Source organism: Mytilus californianus, unplaced genomic scaffold, assembly GCF_021869535.1.
Source record: "Mytilus californianus isolate M0D057914Y unplaced genomic scaffold, xbMytCali1.0.p SCAF_3, whole genome shotgun sequence".
NCBI lineage: Eukaryota > Metazoa > Mollusca > Bivalvia > Mytilida > Mytilidae > Mytilus > Mytilus californianus.
The window spans coordinates 6272661-6289684 of record NW_026262679.1 but is presented as its reverse complement, the minus strand read 5'-3'; the positions used below and the strand labels follow the sequence as shown (position 1 = coordinate 6289684).

The 17024-nt window shown below is 32.5% G+C and overlaps 2 protein-coding genes across 2 annotated transcripts; both read left to right on the top strand.

The window, feature by feature from the left end:
* Positions 1 to 3252: 3252 nt before the first annotated feature.
* On the top strand, positions 3253 to 6158 carry LOC127733397 (uncharacterized). The gene is made up of 2 exons (XM_052242764.1): positions 3253 to 3833; positions 5875 to 6158. Exons 1-2 carry the CDS (start codon positions 3525 to 3527, stop codon positions 6091 to 6093), a joined length of 528 nt encoding a protein of 175 aa, XP_052098724.1. The 5' UTR covers positions 3253 to 3524; the 3' UTR covers positions 6094 to 6158.
* Positions 6159 to 9740: 3582 nt separating this feature from the next.
* Positions 9741 to 15356, top strand: LOC127733892 (mucin-2-like). The gene is made up of 2 exons (XM_052243339.1): positions 9741 to 10047; positions 14496 to 15356. Exons 1-2 carry the CDS (start codon positions 9796 to 9798, stop codon positions 15132 to 15134), a joined length of 891 nt encoding a protein of 296 aa, XP_052099299.1. The 5' UTR covers positions 9741 to 9795; the 3' UTR covers positions 15135 to 15356.
* The last annotated feature ends 1668 nt before the right edge of the window (positions 15357 to 17024 follow it).

Here is a 17024-nt window from a genome sequence, read left to right as displayed (position 1 = left end):
CTTCATTCTAAATTTGTTGCTAAATTTTTTATTGCATGCTATGTATGTAAGGTTCAACTCTGTATTACAGGTTGTTGTATGTGTTTAATTGGACTGTTTTTATATTCGGTCAAAAGCTCCTTAGAACTTGTGTTTGTATTTTAACTTGTGCCGAATCAAAATAACTTTTTCTTATCTTATCTTATAAAGTGGTACCCGGACCAACATTAAACAAAAAACGGAAAAGCTAAAAAGAAAAAAAGCCTTGAAGAATAAGAACATTTTCGATTAAAAAATATGTCCTACCGCATTGATATTTTCGTTCTGTGAAAATTACGACGAAACATTTTTCCATGTAATACTAGTTCGACATGAAAGAAAATACATTTATCATTTATACCAAAATCACTGTTTCACGTAAATGCATAACACCGTTTACGCCGAAAACTTCATACATGTATATATATATAAAAGTCTTCATAGGTTTTCTGTTTAGTATTAAATTTATAATTAAGATCCATTTATTACATCAGTGATCCGTTTATTTGGCAATCGCCAATGGCAGTCAGCAGGGTTTAAGAACATTTGTTGTTCGACCTGTTAGTCAAATGCGTTTTGTTAAAATATACTTTTTCACTTTTTTGGTCTTTTGGAAAATGTTGTTTGTGCTGTATTTAGACCCCTCTAACAAGAAATTTGTTTTGCATGCACACGTATAAAAATTGCGGTTTTTATCCAACGCAATCATAGGTTTGAACGTTGTTTTCAATTTAGACTTTTTATATTATTTCGTTTGGGCTTGTATTATATTTGCCTTTGGGTTTATATGATCCGTTCATCCTATTTTGACTCCTCAAAATTCAAGTCTTTCCTAAATTGAGGTAAATTGTATGGCTTTCCAAATACCGTTTCGATTCCTAACATCACTGAAGAGACATTAATTGTCGAAATCCGGATATGGTGTACAAAAACCTTTGCACCCTTTGTTTGCGGTATATAATCTTTTCCGCAAGTTTATTGTTTTCTGTTTAGTATTAAATTTATAATTAAGATCCATTTATTACATCGGTGATCCATTTATTTGGCAATCGCCAATGGCAGTCAGCAGGATTTAAGAACATTTGTTGTTCGACCTGTTAGTCCGGCAAATGCGTTTTGTTTAAATATACTTTTTCACTTTTTTGGTCTTTTGGAAAATGTTGTTTGTGCTGTATTTAGACCCCTCTAACAAGAAATTTGATTGCATGCACACGTATAAAAATTGCGGTTTTTATCCAACGCAATCATAGGTTTGAACGTTGTTTTCAATTTAGACTTGTTTATATTATTTCGTTTGGGCTTGTATTATATTTGCCTTTGGGTTTATATGATCCGTTCATCCTATTTTGACTCCTCAAAATTCAAGTCTTTCCTAAATTGAGGTAAATTGTATGGCTTTCCAAATACCGTTTCGATTCCTAACATCACTGAAGAGACATTAATTGTCGAAATCCGGATATGGTGTACAAAAACCTTTGCACCCTTTGTTTGCGGTATATAATCTTTTCCGCAAGTTTATTGTTTTCTGTTTAGTATTAAATTTATAATTAAGATCCATTTATTACATCGGTGATCCATTTATTTGGCAATCGCCAATGGCAGTCAGCAGGATTTAAGAACATTTGTTGTTCGACCTGTTAGTCAAATGCGTTTTGTTTAAATATACTTTTTCACTTTTTTGGTCTTTTGGAAAATGTTGTTTGTGCTGTATTTAGACCCCTCTAACAAGAAATTTGATTGCATGCACACGTATAAAAATTGCGGTTTTTATCCAACGCAATCATAGGTTTGAACGTTGTTTTCAATTTAGACTTGTTTATATTTTTTCGTATGGGCTTGTATTATATTTGCCTTCGGGTTTATATGATCCGTTCATCCTATTTTGACTCCTCAAAATTCAAGAGTCTATCCTAAATTGAGGTAAATTGTATGGCTTTCCAAATACCGTTTCGATTCCTTACATCACTGAAGGGACATTAATTGTCGAAATACGGATATGGTGTACAAAAACCTTTGCACCCTTTGTTTGCGGTATATCATCTTTTCCGCAAGGTTATTGTTTTCTGTTTAGTATTAAATTTATAATTAAGATCCATTTATTACATCGGTAATCCGTTTATTTAGCAATCGCCAATGGCAGTCAGCAGGGTTTAAGAACATTTGTTGTTCGACCTGTTAGTCAAATGCGTTTTGTTAAAATATACTTTTTCACTTTTTTTGTCTTTTGGAAAATGTTGTTTGTGCTGTATTTAGACCCCTCTAACAAGAAATTTGTTTTGCATGCACACGTATAAAAATTGGCGTTTTTTTCGAGCCTTCGACTTTTGTCGAAAAAGCGAGACATAGCGATCCTACATTCTGTCGTCGGCGTCGTCGTCTTCGTCGTCGTTGTTGTCGTCGTCGGCGGCGTCAACAAATATTCACTCTGTGGTTAAAGTTTTTGAAATTTTAATAACTTTCTTAAACTATTCTGGATTTCTACCAAACTTGGACAGAAGCTTATTTATGATCATAAGATAATATTCAAAAGTAAATTTTGTAAAAAAAAAAAATCCATTTTTTCTGTATTTTACTTATAAATGGACTTAGTTTTTCTGCCAGTTAACATTACATTCACTCTGGTTAAAGTTTTTAAAATGTCAACAACTTTCTTAAACTATCCTGGATTTGTACCAAACTTGGACAGAAGCTTGTTTATGATTAAAAGCTAGTATCTAGAAGGAAATTTGGTTAAAATTTTGTTCCATTTTTTCCGTATTTTACTTATAAATGGACTTAGTTTTTCTTCCAGTTAACATTACATACAGTCTGCAGTTTAAGTTTTTAAAACATTTATTAGATTCATAAACTATCCTGGATTTTTACCAAACTTGGACAGAAGCTACTTACAATCAAAAGATAGTATAGAGAGGAATATTTTTATTAATTGTTTTCCTCATTTTTGTTGAGCCTGCGATTAACAGCAAAAGTAGGCGAGACACTGGGTTCCGCGGAACCCTTACAGATTTTTATCCAACGCAATCATAGATTTGAACGTTGTTTTCAATTTAGACTTGTTTATAAAAGTCTAAAGATTCATTCAGCGATACTGATAGAAGAAAGCTATATACGAATAAGATAAAATAACTATTATTATTATTTCGTACTTCGTAAACATATTTTTTACTTTGTACTTCGTCTAAATATGTATTACTTCGTACTTTGTATACATATGTATTACTATCGTATATCAATACGGTTGGACACATTTTTTGACTTTATATTTTCCTGTTTGTGTAGTATCGTCAATTCTATATATAATTACATTACAATTGAGAGGCTTTCAAAAATTAAATTTTATATCCCAATAAAATGCAAAAATCATGACAGTACGTGCTTCCCGTGACAATGTCACAACAATGCTTTGGAAAACAAACGAAACATTTGATATAACTCGTTCACGGTTGTAGCATAAAAATGCAATTATAAAAATTGAATGCTTCTCTTTATTTTTATTTTTTTGCAGGATGAAGCTTATACTAGTACTAGTTGTAATTATTTTTGCAACACTTGGATGTCATGGTAGACGACAGGGAGGAAGGCGTCCTGGTGGACCAAGACCTGATGGAGGTCGTCCAGGGGGACCAAGACCGGATGGCGGTCGTCCTGGTAGACCCAGACCCGATGATGGCGATTCCAAGGAAACAGGGGATTCTACTGATGCAACAACTGTGAAGACATATGATGGAGACTGTTATCTCAAAGTGTCAGAAGATATGGATCCGGAAGAGTTTCAAGTTGTTCTCAGATTCAATCGACCTATCGACAGTCTTAGTGTAAGTTCGGATTTTAAAGTATGCTAAAGCGTGAATCTGATACATTGTTGTTACTTATATACGAATACGAATACTCAATCAAACAAATCATAGGCCCATAAAGGGCAAAACTTATTATAATGATTCTAAAGAAACATAAGTAAAGAAACATCAATGATAATGCTAGTGATAATATAAATGTAATATAGGCAAGGCTCTGTGTTGAAGGCCGTACTTTGACCTATAATGGTTTACTTTTACAAATAGTGACTTGGATGGAGAGTTGTCTCATTGGCACTCATACCACATCTTCTTTTATCTATATAGCAGTTGTTTTATTGTATAACATTTATTACAAATCAAAGCCACAATATTGCATATTACTTCACATTGACTTGAAAGAAGCCAAATATATCTGCATGTTGTCTGTATCAGAGAGATCAATGCCATGGCAAAAAACGAAAAACGACCAAAAGGCAACATTACACAAAACAAAACATAGAAAACTAAAGACTGAGCAACACGAACCCCACCAAAACGCTGGGGGTGATCTCAGGTGCTCCGGAAGGTTAAGCAGATCCTGCTGCACATGTGTATCTAGATCATTTTTTAAATTTTTTAATTGAAACATTTTTTGTAAGCAAAATCTGAAATAATTTGTCCTTGTTGTTCTAATGCTGAACATTCCATAATAAAATGAAAGTCATCCTCAATTGAATTTGAAGAACAAAAATTCACAAATTCTATTTTATTATCGTTGTCAATCTTTTTATAATGACCCTGCTCAATAGATATTTATAAATGAGCACTAATTCTCAGCTTGCATACCATTCTGGTGAATATAAATTCTATCTGTTCGAGTTTGACTTAACAAACGACACTCATTCATGTCATTGATTCTATAGAAAATTGTAAGAAATGAACATATAATATCAATGTGCAGTGGAGTACGACAAAGTTCTCATTGAACTGCTAAATCAAGACGATTTACTCTGAATTCAAAGTATATACTTATTAAATTTCTTGTATCAATTTTCACAAGGAAATTACTATACTTTTGAACTATAGTTAATACGAATCAATATTTTTTATTTAACTTTTAACGTACCCCAAATTACAGAATGATATAGTAAAGAAGGCTTAATTGTAACAGATTGACTGGTTATTCACTTTGTGTTTCCTTGTCCTATCCCCCGACTTTGCCGTTTGATTGACAATGCATAAAACTGTGTTATATCTTGATTTTTGTTAATAAAAATAATTTTTTGTTACTGGATGTTTAGCTTCGTACACATTTTATGTTTTATTTTCTAATTCGTAAACTCTAAAAATAGATGTACAAGAATTATATAGTGTATATAGCCGTCTTCATGAGAGAGTGTATATAGCCGTCTTCATGAGATAGTGTATATAGCCGTCTTCATGAGATAGTGTATATAGCCGTCTTCATGAGATAGTGTATATAGCCGTCTTCATGAGATAGTGTATATAGCCGTCTTCATAAGATAGTGTATATAGCCGTCTGCATGAGATAGTGTATATAGCCGTCTTCATGAGATAGTGTATATAGCCGTCTTCATGAGATAGTGTATATCGCAGTCTTCATGAGAAAGTGTATATAGCCGTCTTCATGAGATAATGTATATAGCCGTCTTCATGAGATAGTGTATATAGCCGTCTTCATGAGATAGTGTATATAGCCGTCTTCATGAGATAGTGTATATCGCCGTCTTCATGAGATAATGTATATAGCCGTCTGCATGAGATAGTGTATATAGCCGTCTTCATGAGATAGTGTATATAGCCGTCTTCATGATGATTCGTTTTGATTACAATGAGTAAATTAGACGTTAAGGGGTCACTATGATGCAATTGAAATAAATGAACAGTTTTCATGAGTTATGATGGCAGTGTGACATCTCTACAATGGCTACCTTTTTCTTGATTAAACAAACAAACACGTATTCTAGCGAAGTAGAAAGCTGCCTGTCTCGTCTTAATGTACTGCTACTCTCAAATTAACTAAGAGGCGTGTATATGCATTATCTAATTTCCCTTTCAGCTTGGAGGTTTTACCATTAAAGAATCATCCCGTAATAAGAAGTTTGTCTTGACTAATTCTGAATCTATTTCTGCTGGTTCGGTAGAGCTTCAGTACACAGCTGAGTACAATGGCAGACGACGACTCCGTGGTAGATGTGGATGTAACAGAAGACCTGAGACAACAGAAAGTCCAACAACTACAACCGAAACGCCAGACGGTCCACCACCCCCTGCATAAACATTAATGTCTACCAATAACCTGAATACAAATCTAAAACATTAAAATGAATCATCGATAACTAACTGTTCAGTATTTTCTTGATTTGTTACAAGAAAGTCCGTGAGTTATTTCATGCAGTTTCACTTTTGCAGTGCTGCATCAAAATATTTTAGATGAAAGTCGAAATCAAATTTCATTGTTATTTGATCGCAATTGCAGTCATGTTTTTATATTAAAATGAATTATATTGAACAAACGATGTGCATACATTCAAACTTTATTCAATATGATCGCAGAACCGTGAGGTATTGCAATGTTGCATGTTATCCTCTGTTTTCTCGGCAGACATTGTTTTCTAGCTAATACTTCATACGAGAATGTAACTTTTTATTTCTGTTTATCTTGCTTTTTTAACACTATAGTATGTTTTTCTGCTTTGTATCGATCTGATGAGTTAAACCATTTTCAACTGATTTTCATAGTTTGTTCTTATGTTGTGCTGTAACACCACTGTCCCAGGTTAGGGGAGGGTTGAGCGCCCACAAACATGTTTAACCCTGCCACATTCTTTATGTGCCTGTCCCAAGTCAGGAGCCTGTAGTTCAGTGGTTGTCGTTGGTTCATGTCTGTCATATTTGTTTTCCGTAAACTGTTTTGTTATAAATTAGGCCGTTAGTTTTCCCATTTGAATCGTTTCATATTTTTCATGTCGGGGCCTTTTATAGCCGACTATACGGTATGGGTTTTTCTCATTGTTGAAGGCCGTACTGTTGCCTATAATTGCTTACAGCCACTTCATTTGAACTTTGGTGGATAGTTGTCTCATTGGCAATCATACCACATCTCCTTATTGTCATATGTAACATTTAGTGGTGAAATTCTGGCCGTATCCAATGTGTACAAAGGACACCATGGGTTCAAACTAGCCTTAACGACCTTAATGGGCAAACAATGACTTTTCTGTATTGAAAAAAAACAGGTTTATTCTTGTCGGGTACATTTTTCTCCTTTATTTTTGTTTTGAAGTATGTTAATTATTTAGTCAAAAGATGGCTATTGCTGACAGATATTATCTGAAAGTTGAAAATACTGCTGTGAATTTGACCTTTTAACTTTTGCCATCAAAATCAATAGGGGTATGTTTCACACAAGGCGCTTTATCCACAAAACGATTGGTTTATTGCTCGAAATATTAAGCCTTTCTCAATCTTTGAACTTGAATTTTAGCTTAATGATTCAAAAATCAGTAGGGGTCTTGTTCTTTCCAAGTGATGTTTTTTAAGCTGATTGTGGTGAAGGTTGAATGAACATTTGGTTCAAAAGATTTCACCAGGAAACCAACATTTTTGAACAAATTTCAGTGTATCAATTGATGCTGTCACCTTGGTCTAGTTTATACATCAAAATAAATTAGGCTCTTTTTTTTCCAATGGGGCATTATCAAGCCAAGTTTGGTAAACATATTGTCTATGGTTCAAAATGTTTTGTCCGGGAACTGAAAAGTTACCCTATTTGCATTTTTCATATTTTAAGCTCAGTTCGATTTCGTCACAACTCAGTTAGCTCTTTATAATGGGGAAGGTGGTCAAAGATCGGAATTTGCGTAGCATGAGGAATTTAATTTGATATTTCATATGTAAACAAGCTTAACGAATTATGTGAAAACAAAATATTTTCCGAAAAATGTATAACATACATTCATTTAATCGGTATTGATTGATTTGTCTTTAATGACTATTTTACAGACATTCTTGATTTTAAATATTTTTTGGACTGATTTCCTTTGTGGGTTTTAGTAAAAAAAAATTGTATTCAACTGGTTGAGATATCAGGTGTCATAATCGTTTGGAATTGAAACGCAGCACAGAATCAAGAGCTGACAAAACTAGTTTGATTTAAATGTATGTCACCGATTTAATTGCGCAGAACAGTTGTGTCTGGAATCATGTTCATTTGATTCTAAAGGATGAGAGCCAAATACGTAAAACAAATAGAAAGGCATCAGCACAAAAAACATAAACATAACAGCTTTTTCATCTTTGCCTAAGGAAGTTTAACCTTAGTTTTCGTGCAATAACATAATTTATAAACTAAAAAATTTACAATAAGCCAGAAACATGATTGTTTATGTGCCATAACCCATATCAGGAACCTCCAGTTTAAGCAGTGATAATTGTTCGTTAATTCCGGATCATTAAATCACTGCAGCCATCCCCAGCTTGTTAGACTTATTCATTCAGGAGATTAGCACGAATAGTAAACCATCAAATCTCAGATAAATTTTTAAGATGGGGGAAAAACTTTACTTGGACTTCGTGTTGAACTTAGTTCCGTTTGTTATAGAGTTTAGTCAATTCTATTTTCATCTAAAAACGTTTAGGGTTCGTTCTTTTTTGCAATTTTTGGTTGTTTATTTGCTCATATATTGTTTCATTGAATAACGTTGTTAGTCGTTTGGATATGTAGTTTGTTTTAGTCAAATATTTCGCCCAGTGATCAAGCCTGCTTACATGGATAATGGAAGTATTGAAATAAATCTTAAATTTACTTTCTTTCGAGAACATTTTGGTGCGTTAGTTTGTTTGAACTTTTTGCCAGTTTATGCTCAACTATTGTTTCCTTTAGATATGTTGTATAAATGCGTATTTGTTTGGATATATTGCTGGATTTTGGTCATATCTTTCGACCAGTGACCATGTGCTTTCATGGGAGACGGAGGTATTGGCATAAATCCGTAATTTTATTTTCAATTTAATCGCGTTGTGATGCGTTGTTGTTTAGAATGTTTGGATTGGTTTTGGTTTCAACTTGTTTCATCTACTTCGTTGTGGTGCAGTTTTGTTTAGATCTAATGTCGGTTTTTAGTTATATCTTTTGTTAATTACAACGGTTTTGCTCGATTGGCGAGATCATTACGGGTTCCCTGTATCCTGCATTTGATCAAAGACGTATATATATAGATGAAATATTGAACGAGTATCATCTTGTAGTATTCATGTCACTGAACGCTGAAGATTGTTGAATCTTTACCTTTCGACTTCCTTCTCTGCGTTTTTCGGTGCATATGGAACGCGAAACCGAATGTAGTTCAAACTATTTTTATTGAATTTCCGGTTGATTCCATCGATTCCAAACGTCCAGAACTAGCAAATGGAGATCCACACATGTTTTCCATGGTAAACGGAGGTATTGACATATATCCGTATATAGTCTTATTTTCATTTTAGAACGTTGGGAGGAGTTTTTTTTTTTTTTTTGTCCAATCTAGTTTCATTTGGGTACGTTGTGATGTGTTTTAGTTTGGATATGTTGATGGCTTCAGTCACATTTTTCGTACATGGATGAATCTGATGGTGAGAAGGACATTCCGAAATAGTTTCTTCCTATGCCTTTATTTTCAGTGTTGATTACAAACTGCACTGTTCATGATAGATTCATAACACACCATGATCAATATAATATTGTTGTTGGAGGAGCGACTAACAAAAACAGTTCTCCTCGTTTAGTTTTTTTTTTTTTTTCATCTAGCTTAACTTTATAATACATCATTATAAAATAAAACCACCTTTTAAATCAAGATCCTATCATCACGGCAGTAAATAAGATCCAGGAAGTTTGCCGAGAACTACATTTAAGCGACAACCTGTGGTTTCCGACTAAACCTTGTTATTATGTAAAAAGAACAAATTTACTCAACAAACACTTGAATTGAATTACAGTATGAAGTTTCTTTCGGTTAATATCTTAATAATTTTTACTGTTTTGTGTGTATGTGATGGAAGAAGGACACGAAGGTGGTGGCTAGGACGATGGGGTGGTCCACCGAGGATACCAATTTGTCATGCATATCCAATTCATAGAACAACCACGTCAATGTATTGGAATTGCTGTTATCTTTCGATAACTGAACCAGCTGATGAAAACGAGCTTACATTAGTTCTAGATTTCAACCAACCTATTGTAGAACTTGGCGTAAGTTTATAAATTTAATAGTATAATTATTTGTCCCTGGAAATTTAAAGTAAATACTGATATTTCCACAGACATCCCGTTATATAGAAGTTGGTGTATATTGTTCTTCTTCTGAGCGACAGATAATAAGAACATTAATAAACAAATTTTAAGCACAACAAAAGGGACCAAAACCCAAACAAATAGGGCCAATTTCTACTTAAACTTATTTTAAACCGGGACCAATTTCTGAAAGTCTTTCGTTCTTTACCAATAATCAAGTGTTTATTTTATTTTCATTATCATAGTACATGTATATAAATAACACAAAGCTGAGAGGGTGATAGAGCAATTGTTTACTCCTAGAAAACATTGTCAACCGATGCGAAACCGAGTTGTATCCATCTGCTCTATAACACTCTCATCTATGTGGTATGTAATGTATTATATAATTGTCATTGAAATTTTAAATTGAAAGTAATAAACTTTATAACGTCATGTACATAGCGACGTTGCAGTCATAAGGAAAGTAACTAACGTGAAGCAAGATGTAATTTTTTATGTTGACAGTCTATGTCTATGAAAAAGGCATGTGGCAGAAACTTAGATCTTGGACATTGTCTTTAAATCTAATTCCATTATTCTTTCGCTTCAAGATGTAAGCGAACGAAATCCGTGTTTAATAAAGCGCATAAACTATGACAAGCCGTTCTCGTCAAAACTATGTTTAAACCATTTTTAAAAAAATTTACACACTGAGAATTAAAAATTAAAAACACACTGAGATTAATAAACCTAAAAACACACACTGATAATTAAAATTACATACTGAGATTTCATAAAAACGCATTGAGATTACAAAAAAATGAAAAAACACACACTGAGAAATGAAAATTACACACTAAGAATTGAAAATTACACAATGAGATTTCAAAAAGACACACTGAGATGAAATAAACTGAAAAACACACACTGAGAATTTGAAATTACACACTGAGAATTTAAAATTACACACTGAGATTTGTGCGCTCTTTTTATGCGCACATATAATTAGCATACTTAATCTGAATCTATTACAAGCTTAAAACAACTTGGGGACAGAACTCGTTAGTCCTTCAATTTGGCGCTAAATGTTATATAAAAAACATAAAAAATACAACGTATAGAAAAACTACGTTATTAAAGACCAATAGAACAAGAAAAATACCCACTTACTCTCATTACAAAATATAACCAAATGGTGAAAAACTTTATTAAAATTATAAGAAAACATTGGAACAATCTGCAAAAATACAAACAATGCAGTGAATTTTTTTTCCAAGTGCCTATTATAGCATATATACGTAACAAAAATATAAAAGATTACCTTGCGAAATCAGGGTAACAGGTGAAAGGCTTTTGAAAAGATACCATGCTTAAACAGTTTTAAGCAAAAAATCCCGATATACTGTTAGTAATAATCTGAATTATAGGCAACAAACTTATGAATATGAGTTAGCAAAAAAAGTTGTTAAGTCTTGAAATTTATTACGAATGTTGGTTGTAGGAACCTCATTTCATTATAATGACAAGAGTTCGGGAGACCAAGATATTAATCTGCTGAATTATTCATCTCGTGTATATTCATTAGTAATTTGCATATTAATCTCAGTGTGTATTTTTGAAATCTCATTGTGTAATTAACAATTCTCAGTGTGTGTTTTTCAATTTATTTCATCTCAGTGTGTCTTTTTAAAATCTCAGTGTGTAATTTTAAATTCTCAGTGTGTGTTTTTCATTTTTTTAAATCTCAGTGTGTAGTTTCGATTTCTCAGTGTGTTATTTTAGGTTCTTAAATCTCAGTGTGATTTTTTAAATCTCAATGTGTAATTTTATCGAAAAAATGGTTTAAACATAGTTTTGACGAGAACGGCTTGCCATAATAAACGATCAAACGTCTCTGAAATACATCCACTTCATTTGAACTTTGGTGGATAGTTGTCTCATTGGCAATCGTACCACATCTCCTTATTTTTATAATAATATATAAGCCACGGAGTAGAATGTCTTCCTTGTATTAACCAATCAAAATTTGGCATTTTAACTTGAAGTATAATATTAAGTTCACATGTGTACTTCTAGATCGAAACAACTTTCCGAGCTTATAACCAAATTATAAATGCCATACGATGGCATAAAACTGAAGTTTTTACAGATTTTTAAAAAAATTGAATAATTATGATTTTGAATCCGAATGAAATCATTAAATGAACTAATTTGTATCGGAAAGACAATAAACATAGTTACAGAACGTCCTTCTTGTATATTTAAAAAAAAATCATAATTACTCAATTATATATTATTATAAAAATAAGGAGATGTGGTACGATTGCCAATGAGACAACTATCCACCAAAGTTCAAATGAAGTGGATGTATTTCATGTACAAACGATTATGGCTGCATCCATTAAAATACATTTGATAAAATTTTTGATTTCAGTATACTTTATACTGACTTCAAACATCGTATTTGGAAAATATGTTTTAGATATGCGAGACAACCAATCCTATCAAACCGGCGTCGCAAAAGCAAAACTTTCAATTTTAAAATTTACAGGTTTGATTGATTGTTTGTTTGTTTGTTTGTCTAACATTCAGTGACAAATATTTCTCGCATCAAGACAAGAACAAATGAACAACAAACAATGAGAGGGTTGACGAGGATGAGAGCATTAATTTCAACCTCAACTTGAAAAGGAGAGCATTTTTTTACAGAGTAATAAAATGGACCTTTCAACATGGATTCCTGACAGAGTTGTTTCAAGGGTTCTTTAACGCAAAGAGGGCGTTGCCCTCTCCCAACAGGAGGTATCGGATTTTTACTGGAAGTGGTTGCGTATTTATACATCACCCGGGCAAATCGGATAATCCTTTTAAGCATGGCATTGTACTCAAGATGGAAAGTCTAGGGATAACCATATTTCTATTCCCAATGGGTTTTTTTCGAACGAGAAGAAATAAACCATAAATTTAGCAAGTATACATTGCAAATTGTTATTGTCTATAAAAAATTCAGATTTGTGAAATTGTTATTTCATGATAGTACTTTCCAATGCGCATTACATAAATACATTTGAATGAAAAGGCAAACATTTATATTTACTTATCAGTATTTAAATTAAAACACAAATAACTGACAAATTCATAACCACCTCTTAATATAAAGTTAGAAGATGTGGTATAATTACCAATGAGACAACTCTCCACCAGAGACCAAATGACATAGAAGTTAACAACTATAGGTCACCGTAGGTCATTTAACAATGAACAAAACCCATACTTAAGCATTTGTACAGATTCGATTTTATTAAAATTAGCATCAATATAAAAATAAGGAGATGTGGTATGATTGCCAATGAGACAACTATCCACCAGAGTTCAAATGAAGTGAATGTAAGCAATTATAGGCAACCGTACGGCATTCAACAATGAGAAAAACAAATATAACAGACAACCACTGAACTATAGTCTCCTGACTTGGGACAGGACATGTATATTTACTTTATACGTTGAAAGGGTTTGCCAAGATGCATAAGTATATATTATAACTGGATAAACTTTGAAGCCTACCTCATATGAATAAAGGTACATGACGGTGCAAAGAGGAGCACAGTTGATTACCATAGGAATGTCAAGTGTGTGTTGACAACCATGTTATGAATGGTAACAACAGTGGTGTCAATAAAAAAAAGTAAAGCATCATGTCAGTTTCACAGTTCTGACCTCTTGTTTGTTTTTTTTACCTGTCCGTTCCTAAAACAAGATATTTGTATCAACCTTGGAAAATTTAGTGAAACAAAGTTGGACTTATAAGTCTGAAGTTAAAAAAGGAATTTTAATGAAACAGAATTGGACTTATTAGTCTGAAGTTAAAAAAAAAAAGGAGGTACACGTCAATAAGTATCTTTTTTAGTAAGATCCGCCCAATATAAAAACACGTGATATAAATTGACATATCAAAGCATTTGAATAATACTATATATTATGTTGTAAAAGTCTTTAGTTATAGTATTCTTTTATTTATGAATAGAAGTTTTGTTTTAAACAACTTTATATACGTGATCGTTTTTTTTTTTTTTTTTGCCATAAAAATGGCACTGGCGATATGATAAAATCTGTTTATGCTGCTCTTTGTAAAGCTTTATGGCATAGATAAATATACAATAGATCGCCAAACATATAACAAGTCAGTTAAGGATATAATAGTTATGATGCTGTGTCAATTAACTATTTTTATGCATTTGAGCTCAAGTAATGAACTTCATTTTTTAAAATCCCAATGTACTAATGGTGTTTAATTTGTTCTTTTATTTAAGGTGGCAGGTTTTTAACAGCAGAAGGTCAATTGTACTTATACTGTTTGTTCTTTTATCCAAGGTTCTAGGTTTTAAACTCAATTGTACTAATGGTATTTTGTTCTATTATTTAAGGTGCCAGGTTTTATCACCAAAAGGTCAGTTTGCAGTGAGAAGTTCTTTTTATCCAATACGAGACCACTACATGCTGGTTATATTGAAATTCCGTATAAAGCAGAGTACTATGAGAATGAACACCATCCAATTGACGGAAACTGTAGCTATAAATACAGCTGGAGTCATCAACCGTCAACCATTTCACCAACATCGGGAGAACGAAAAGATGGAGAGATAAGCACAGCACAAGTTCAGACAACAACGAATATTCAAACAACACAATACAGATCAACAGCTACCGAAACTGAAACATCAACAGAATATAACCGACTTACAGTAGCCACAATACCTTCTTTAACTATGACAACAACTACAACATTACCATCAACAACAACGACAATCGTGCCTCCAACAACAACAACAACCGTTCCCCCAATAACAAAGACAACCGTTCTCCAAACAACAACGACAACCGTTCTCCCAACAACGACAACCGTTCCCCCAACAACAACGACAACCGTTCCCCCAACAACAACGACAACCGTTCCCCCAACAACAACGACAACCGTACCCCCAACGACAACTACAACTGTACCCCCAACAACTACAACTGTAACCCCAACGACAACCAATGGAAAACCACCACCACCGAATTAAACTTGTATTTTGATCAATAAATTTAGGCTGATTTGCCTATATAGTTAAACATTACAAACTTTATACATATATTAGTGTAGTAAAAGACTAACAAACTCGTTTAAACTCTGCTGTTTTCTGAAAAAATTTAGTAAATTTAGTGTTTATTATATTTATTTTACATAGTAGTGGATTTTTCTTTAACTTAAATTGTTTCAGTAATTAAAATATACTTGTGACGTTTTTGGAAAATGACGCTGTCAAAGCGTCAATTTTACTATACCATTGACAAGATGTCATTTTATCGCTGCCAAGCCGCCTTCCGAACTTGGTTCCGTATTTTACATACCTATGTACTGTACAGAATTTCATTTTTAATGAGCTATCCCTTTGGTATATTTTTCATATTTATATGAGCTTTTGCTCTTATGTGCATGTCTTTACAATCCATAAAAAAATCAGAATATAAATAGATCCGTATTGTTATGGTTTTGGACTTTTTACATACCAATGATAACAAATCGCTATCGGTAGACAAAATAGTTCTTGAAAGAATGTCAACCTTTCTTGTCAGTTGAACTGTAAAATCAATCAACAAATAATAATCGGAATCATCTTGAAATCATACGAAAGATAATGGTCTTTATCAAGATTTAAGAAGTTTTAAAGAATCGAAAATTAGTAATACGGTTATATCCACGCGGTGCGTATGTATTTTGTTTAAAAAGTTACTGCTGCAGACATAATATAGGTCAAATATCGCAGGGGTTAGTTCAATTAAAGAACAAAATGGCGATATTTGCAGAAGTTTTACTGTCAAAAAGCCTTTATTTCTTTCTGGATTTTTTTCACTTTAAAAAGAATTAAAAGATGCAGAAACTTTATGAAAGGAGTAGGCAGTGCTCAATAAATCATACCAAAAGTATTTAATGAAAGTTTTACCCTTTCCCTGACAACGTGGTCTCGTCCATTTTTGAAACGTCTACGATTATTTCATTACTTTTTTGAGTTAACAACTAAGCTATTGGACCTGTATTGTTTTGAGAAAAGCATTCCCGTTGTCCAGGTGTTACTTACAAGCCCGTATTTTACGATTACTTGCATCGCTATTTTCAAAATCGGATACGAAAATTTCTTGAAAATAAATAAAAAATATTTAGATTTGCCATCCACTTTTCAATAACTATTAATTAAATATTATTTTAAAATCAATGTTAACAGTGAATCGCTTGGATAAGGAATAGCATTTAATGATTCCTAGAGATACAGCAAAAAATATGTAAACCGGAAGTTGTGAAGGGAGACAATTTCAGTGGGGAAAAGTGCTAAAACAAGTATTGTCAAATCTTGTAAAATATTTCTGGTGGCAATAATTCACATATTCATAAAATTACCAAACACAACTTTTAAATGTAGTTGTAATGTTTCAATTGGCAAACATTTATTTATTGATAATCCACCTTAAATAATAAAAAAAAAACTCTTTAAAAAAACTATTTCTATCATATTCATCTTGGAATATGATCAAATATGTTAGCCTTTTTTAAGCATGTCTTTAATAACATTTCAGTACTTATGGAAAGAGTTATTCTATTTCTTCCTTTGATATTAAAAGATATACTAATTGTAATTGCAAAATTGTAATTTGATAAATTTAAATAAAAATGAATGAAGAAATTCCAATTTTGTCATTGAAAACCTTCTTAAATATGTGTAAGTAAATTATGAAGCTGTAAAGGATATATAACTAGTTTATAAGTCAAACAACTGAAAGTGAGAAAAAAAGGTATACCTAATGTGCTACATTTGGGGACGGGTGGTAATAAAATCAAATTATTTAAGTTATCTAGGCATTTTAATTTTTAAAGTTTAATTAATAATTAAAATGTCACTTATTTGCATTTCTGATAA

What these genes read in the sequence shown, in the direction of transcription:
- LOC127733892 (XM_052243339.1), top strand. Translation starts at nt 9,796, where the DNA reads ATGAAGTTTCTTTCGGTTAATATCTTAATAATTTTTACTGTTTTGTGT. An exon ending in AACCTATTGTAGAACTTGGC is followed by an intron (nt 10,048 to 14,495) that starts GTAAGTTTATAA and finishes CTATTATTTAAG; the next exon opens with GTGCCAGGTTTTATCACCAA.
- LOC127733397 (XM_052242764.1), top strand. Translation starts at nt 3,525, where the DNA reads ATGAAGCTTATACTAGTACTAGTTGTAATTATTTTTGCAACACTTGGA. An exon ending in GACCTATCGACAGTCTTAGT is followed by an intron (nt 3,834 to 5,874) that starts GTAAGTTCGGAT and finishes TTTCCCTTTCAG; the next exon opens with CTTGGAGGTTTTACCATTAA.